The 6,973-nt window shown below is 36.5% G+C and overlaps 1 protein-coding gene across 1 annotated transcript in view; it reads left to right on the forward strand.

Moving 5' to 3' along the window:
- The window catches only part of LOC130563187 (uncharacterized), a 15,311-nt gene extending 9,983 nt beyond the window's left edge, over positions 1 to 5,328 (forward strand). The window contains exons 9-10 of the mRNA XM_057348615.1: positions 3,931 to 4,098; positions 5,314 to 5,328. Coding sequence (XP_057204598.1) covers positions 3,931 to 4,098; positions 5,314 to 5,328 — 183 coding nt within the window. The remainder of the gene's footprint in view (positions 1 to 3,930; positions 4,099 to 5,313) is intronic.
- The last annotated feature ends 1,645 nt before the right edge of the window (positions 5,329 to 6,973 follow it).

A 6,973-nucleotide genomic window follows, 5' to 3' on the forward strand; every position in this document is an offset into this window, starting at 1 on the left:
TCTCCGACAATTAGTACTTTATCAACATTAACCAATAGGTCCGATAGGAAGTCCGCAAACTCTTTCAGAAAATCAGTGTAGGGACCAAGAGGTGTATACACAGTAGCCAATATAAAAGAAAGCAATGTTTTTTTACTTTCATTTGGAACAATTAGTTCAACGCAAGCACTTCAAATGATTTAAATTTATGCTCTGTTCTCTGAGTTACAGTAAGAAAGTCTCTAAAGATTGTTGCGACACCACCACCTCGACCAACCGGACGTGGCTTATGCATATAACAGTAGCTTGGTGGGGTACACTCATTTAGACCGTAATAATCATTTGGTTTAAGCCAAAGTTTCGTTAAGGCAAAGTATATCAAAACTGTTGTCTGTGATCATTTCATTTACAATAACTGCCTTTGAATTTAGTGATCTAATATTAAGTAGGCCGAACTTTATGAGTTGATTTTGGTTGTTTATTACATTGTCTTCAGGTTTAATCACGATCTGATTTTTGAGTTTTGGCTAAAGTTTGGCTGAGTTTTGGCTAAATTACTATTTTGTAGTATAATTAGGGGGACAGATATGCATTTGGAAGCAGTAACATTTATAGCAGTTGAGTGGGAGGAACACAGACTATGATTAAAGTTTTGACTTACCAGTGGGAGCAGTGCAATGTAGCAGTATGTACAGTTACTGAAATAAAGAATGTGTGTGTGTGCGTGCAAAGCTGACATTAACCATAGCCCCCATTTAAATTCATAGTGAGAATAGCTCGTTTTGCACTTCTGATACAATTTTGCACTAAAAAAGTGAAATAATGTTAAGTTCATGAAAATGTTAAACATAAAAGACTAAACATTTCTATACAACTCTACATGCATGATAGCTGTTTACAAAAATAAGATGAGTTAATCAAAACCTGTACTTATCATTGCATATTACATTTAGGCTAGCTATAATGTATCTATAGTTTGATAAAAGTTAAAACTACTAAGAGATTGTACAAATAAGCAAAGTGAGTGTCTAAAATAAAGGTTTATTGTTAGGTATGAGAATCACAAGAATCACAGACTGCTCTCACTCTGGTCACGGTCTGTTTGAACTGTTGCCACTTGGCAAGTGTTACAGATCTATGGGAGGCAAATCCTGCCAAATTTAAATAAATAAATTAAACGATGAAAATGAAAACCAGATTAGCAATTTCATTATACACAACGCGTGCACAATATGTGCCAAAATGAAAAATAAAATGAAATTATTTTATTTTCATTTTCATTTTTACACTGACAATGCGTTGTGTCACGGATGGAGGAGGGAAGAACCCAAACGCAGGCAGCGGCAATGACGGGGTAAACAAAGACTTTTATTAAATGAACAAAACAAAACCCCGCGATGGGGTGAAAACAAGAACAAGATTACGTCTACATTGCTTGTATTGTTAACTAACTTAACACTAGACTCACATAAACTTGACAAGGACTAAACTAAACTAAACACTTAATACAACAGACGAAACAGCAACAAGAGGCACAGGCATTATGGGGAACGTAGACCGCACACCATACACATACAATGACCGACACAGGACAATGAAACATGAGGGTATTATATAGGGAAGACAGACAAAGGATAACGACACGGGGCAGGTGTGGGTAATTAAACACTCAGGGAAAGATAACGAGGAAACGAGATGGCGGGAACAGAGACGAGACACTGGAGAGAACGTATATTATTGTCAAAAGGACAACAATATGTTTCTCTCCACACATAACCAAAGGCTTTGTCATGACTCTGCTACAGGACCAAGAAAAACATGACTAAATGAAGCAGAGCCATGACAGCGTTGTCCCTGTCAAATTGAAAAAGAAAATGCAACTGGTGATTTGACATTTCATTTTCAATAAAATCTCGAGGCAAGACTGCCAATATGAAAATGAAAAGGCAAATGTGAAAAAGAAATTGTAAAAACATTTTTTACAAAGGTTTTATTAATGTTCACGCAATAATACTGACACAATTCAAATTAAAATGTAAACTTTGATTTTCATTTTATTTTATTTTCTCTTCTCTTTTATTTCATTTTCGTTTTCATTTTCGTTTTCGTTTTCAATTTCTTGTTCACAGTCATGCAAATTACATGTTAATTAGTGGGTGTGGACGAGCGTCTGCATTACTGGGAACGCCCACAAAAACGTCATATCCGTTTATTCGAACGAACGTGTGTAGACCTTGTCAGGCGCTTGGCCTTAGCGCTTTGTAATGATCACGATGACTGTGCCTAGTGCAATACCGAAAAGTTGTTGTGTGGTGTACTGCATCTCTGATAAGTTAACAGACAAACAAACTAAAGCATTGGAGAGCCCGTATCTCTAGCGTGCTCTGAAACATGCCAGAGCGTGATTGTCCCCACTTCGCCGCTGACCTGCTCTTACACTGTACATTACCATCCGCACCCGAGCACGCTATCATCATTACACTGTGACTGCTTTTAAGAAAACATAAACAAAGCGATCTTTCTCAGCACAATAGAATCCGATCCGTAATCCATCGGCCAGAGGTAATTTTTGTCGTATTATATTACAAATATTTATTTATGTCTTGTGTTTTGTGTTAGAGGTGCTCTAAGAATTTCATTGTTTGCTTTGCCTGCAATGACAACAAAAGCTATTCATTCATTCATATTCAGGTATGCGAATGTAAAGGTTAACCGGTCATAGTGACCCATGATAAAAGTAGTGAAGAAATTGTTTTTATAATATACAGTCTGCTTGATCAACATGTAATGTCTCATATTACTACACACCACTCACTACATTTTATTAAAAATGAAAAAAAAACAATACAACCCTACCCAAAACACAATAGAAAATGTAATGGATTTATTAGTTATAATGGGAATTTAGTTATGGTTTTAATGCATAAAAACCCAAAAGGTTCATAATGGTATTTACAAGGAAACCATAACATTTCTACGAGTTCTATTGCTATGTAATAGAATGTAACGTGCAATAAAAATTACAGGTTTTTGATTAACTCAGCTTATTTTTATAAACATATCATCATGTATGTAGATCTACATACAGTATAAAATATAAAAGACAAAACACTTCTACATACAAAAGTTGTATGTAGACCCAGCCAACATTGGTATGTGGGCCCCATGTGGGTTATATCTGGGCGACATGGGCTCCACATGGGCATGGGATAAAAAGGGCAAAATATATGGGCCCCATGTGGGATTACAAATATGGGTCCCATATAGGTTTGCCCTTACGGGACCTTTATGGGCTGCATGTTGGCACACAGATTTTATGATTAAAATGCATATTATGCCTTTAAACTCCTTTAAATGCATACATTTGAACATTTGTATGTGGGCCCCATGTGGGTTTTATCTGGGCGATATGGGCTCCACATGGACATAGGTTTAAGATGGGCAAAACATATGGGCCCCGTGTGGGATACCAATATGGGTCCCACATAGCTTTGCCCATATGAGACCTTCATGGGCTCCAAGTGGGCATATGATTTCATGCTTAAAATACATTATGCATTTGAACTTTTTAAAGTTATTATATTTGGTTGATAATCCTTTTAACATACAAATATCTCAGATATTTATGCTGATTTTGTTATGTATTTAATGCAAATGGTCGGAGTTTCTGGAATATTTTTGTTCATTCAATAGGCCTGTATCAGTATTTTCTTCCTTTCACTGTCCTAACTGTATGAAAATCAACCACGATAGATAAATGTAGAAATCCAGGTCAATTTACATGAGTCTCACAAGCGACGTTCTTGCTCAATGTGATAGATACTTTCGACTTCGTACTTAGCTGCGCAGACCGACCGCCGTACGTCACACTACCGCGAGATCGAGCAGGAAGCACTTGCCTAGAAACGATGTCGCGGTATCTTGATGTCATAACCCGATTGCTTTGCGCAGGTGATGCATGGAGTCGAGCACACCCCTGACCGAGAACACTTTGTTCTCCTTGACAAAGGAGTTTCTCTATCGGCGGAAGGATATCTTTGGCAGAGCAGTGGCGCGCTGGCAACTCCACCGAGCAGCAAGTTTATCGAGTCGGGACTGGAAATAATCAAAAATAAGAAGGTAAAATTCATATTTTCTTAAGCGTGTTTTTGTTATCCGTGTTATCAAGCACCGAGTTATCAAGCACCTGTTTTGACCGTCATTTTCCAAATGCTGCAGTTATCATTTAATCAGTAAAAATTGCATTGCAATTTGGTAGAGCATAAGAATGGAAAAGGTCAATTAAAATTTAGCAATAACAAAAATTGTACTGTCCAGGTAGGAAACCTCAAAAAACATAATCTAGAACCACTAAAGTATACACTATGCAGGGCTCCTCCATTAAACATACAGGGCCTTATGTGGTTTAATCCACATGGGCTTTATAAGGTGGGACCAATATGGGGCTTATGCATGTTGCCCACTTGGGTCCCACATGGGCCCCACTCAGATTCTACGTAGGATTCATATGGGCTAATTCACATAGGGCCGACATGGAACCCGTGGACAAACCCATTTGGGGCCCATGCCTCAATCCCATATGGGGCCTACATTGGCCCCACAAAAAAAATGTTGGCTGGGGAAGTGCTTTGTCTTTTCTGTTAACATTTTTACGAACAGTGCAAACAAAGTGCGATTTTTTAACACATTAAAGTGCAAACGCGCCTCTCTCACTATACATTTTAACGGGGGCTATTGTAACCTCCCCCGCTGTCGGATACATCGCTGCCACGAGCATTGACGCATGCGCGTGCGGGTCCATATAGGTGCATTCTTTATTTAATCAACTGTATACTTCTACATTGCACAGAAATGTCTTCCTATGTGTCTGTATGGTTGTTTACGGATTTAGTGGTACACACCACTGAAAACATATGTATAATTCTTCTTAAATATCACGCACAGTTCACAGCAAGCAGTGGTTCGCGTTGCGACAATAACTTGTATTAAACTGAAGGACTGGCGGTGACTCTTATTCTGCCAGGCAGAAATTAAGGCCGTACAGAATGGTGAGCGATTTGACCAATCGGGTGAAAGAGGCGTTACAGCACCGCCCACATGTACGAATGCCATATTGAGGCCAAAATCCGTTTTTTAAACGGCAAACGAAAAATAAAATATCTGGCCAAAAACGAAATTTCCGTTTGGTGAACTAAACGAAAAAACGAGACTATCGAATCAGGGTATCATCTGATCATTTGATTATTCCATTCAATTTAACATACGGAAAAAGAAAAAAAACAGTAGATATTTCGTTTTTCCGTTTTTTAAAAACGATGTTTTTTCTTTTTTCAGATTGAAATCCAATAAAGAAATAAACCAAAACGAAATAACGATCCTAATTACAGTTTTTTTATTTTTCAATTTGGGTAATTTCCCACGGTCTTCTGCGCGCGCACGCTTTGCGCATGCGCAATGTACAGCCGCTTACAAGTGCATGTGAACTTGTGAAGCCGCATCGAGATGAAAGAATCTCAACTTTTCAGGATGTTGGTAAATCGAGTCATTTATTGGAGGTTTACCAGCATGGGATTTATTTTCATCTGACCAGTCATCCTAGACAGATTACTGCCAGTTAACAGTATCTGATTATTGTAAACTAATTAAAATGTTTAGTTTTCTTAAGAAGGTATGTCAACTTAAAACAACAGTCTGTCAGTGATCTGGCAAATGCTGTACTGTTGGGAATTACTTTGGAAAGATCTTTCTATAAGAAATGTGTCCTTAGTGAAGGACAGAAGATTCGGTGGCTTCATAAAACTGTATGCAATCTTTGATAGTTACTATCACTTAGTACTCTTGGCCACAGCAAAAAAAAAGAGAGAGAGAGAGAGTCGAGATGTCAAGACAGATTTACAAATGCCTTAAAAGTTAAAACTGGTGTTTAATTAGGTTGTGTTTAATTAAAATATTTTTTCCCACATTATTTTAATTTATTTCTTTGTCTAAAGTTAGTGACTTACAAAACAATCTCAAAAAACTATGTATTTCAGTTCTATATATGCATTTGTCTATAAATTATGAAAAATTATTAGAGTAAACATAAATTCATGTTTGACCTGACTGTAGCCAGCATTGTGTTAAAATTTAGTCAAATAAATGAAATAAACGCATTACTAATACCTTTAATTATTCATCTAGAAGTGTTTGTTAAATCTGATGCTGTAACATAACATTTCATTCCAAAATGTGATACATTTACTACAAGATGATAATATGTAGAATTAAGACATAAAGAAATAAACAACTAAAACAATTTACATGCATAACGTAGCTTATAGTCACAATGCCTGTTCGAATTGACACAAAAACAATTACAACAATAAATAAAACATCACAAACTTAAGAATGTTTTTTATTTTGCTAAATAAACTCCTTTTTTATTGACTCTCTCAACAGTCTTAAGTCAGAACTAAAAAGGATCCTTCAGCAATTAGACTTTTACCTTCCACAAAACATTTTCTATTTAAATCCAATGTACATGTGTACCTGTACAGTACTGAAAATACAAATATTATTACAATAGCAATGATACTGTAGCACTCTAGAAATGACCTTTTTGTAAAACAATGGAAATTATACAAATCAAATAACTAATGTCTATTTCAACGTATGCTTTCTTTTGTTAAGACAATGTATTATTTTGTTTTAACTATTTACAATGTGTTATATTCTAGTTCATTGAATGCACAGGTCTACATATACTGAACACTTTATTTATATACAGTAGGCTCTCAATGTACAAAATGTTAGCAACACTGAATTCAAGTGTTTCATTTAAATTTCAGGTTGAACTTGACCAGAGCTGAACTTGATAACACAGGGTTTACTGTCTAATTGGGCTTTTGTCTAGCCAGCCAAAGACTTTGTGAGATATTGTGTGTGTGTGTGTGTGTGAGAGAGAGAGAGAGAGAGAGAGAGAGAGAGAGAGAGAGAGAGAGAGAGAGAGAGAGAG

Source organism: Triplophysa rosa, linkage group LG12, assembly GCF_024868665.1.
Source record: "Triplophysa rosa linkage group LG12, Trosa_1v2, whole genome shotgun sequence".
NCBI classification, from domain to species: domain Eukaryota; kingdom Metazoa; phylum Chordata; class Actinopteri; order Cypriniformes; family Nemacheilidae; genus Triplophysa; species Triplophysa rosa.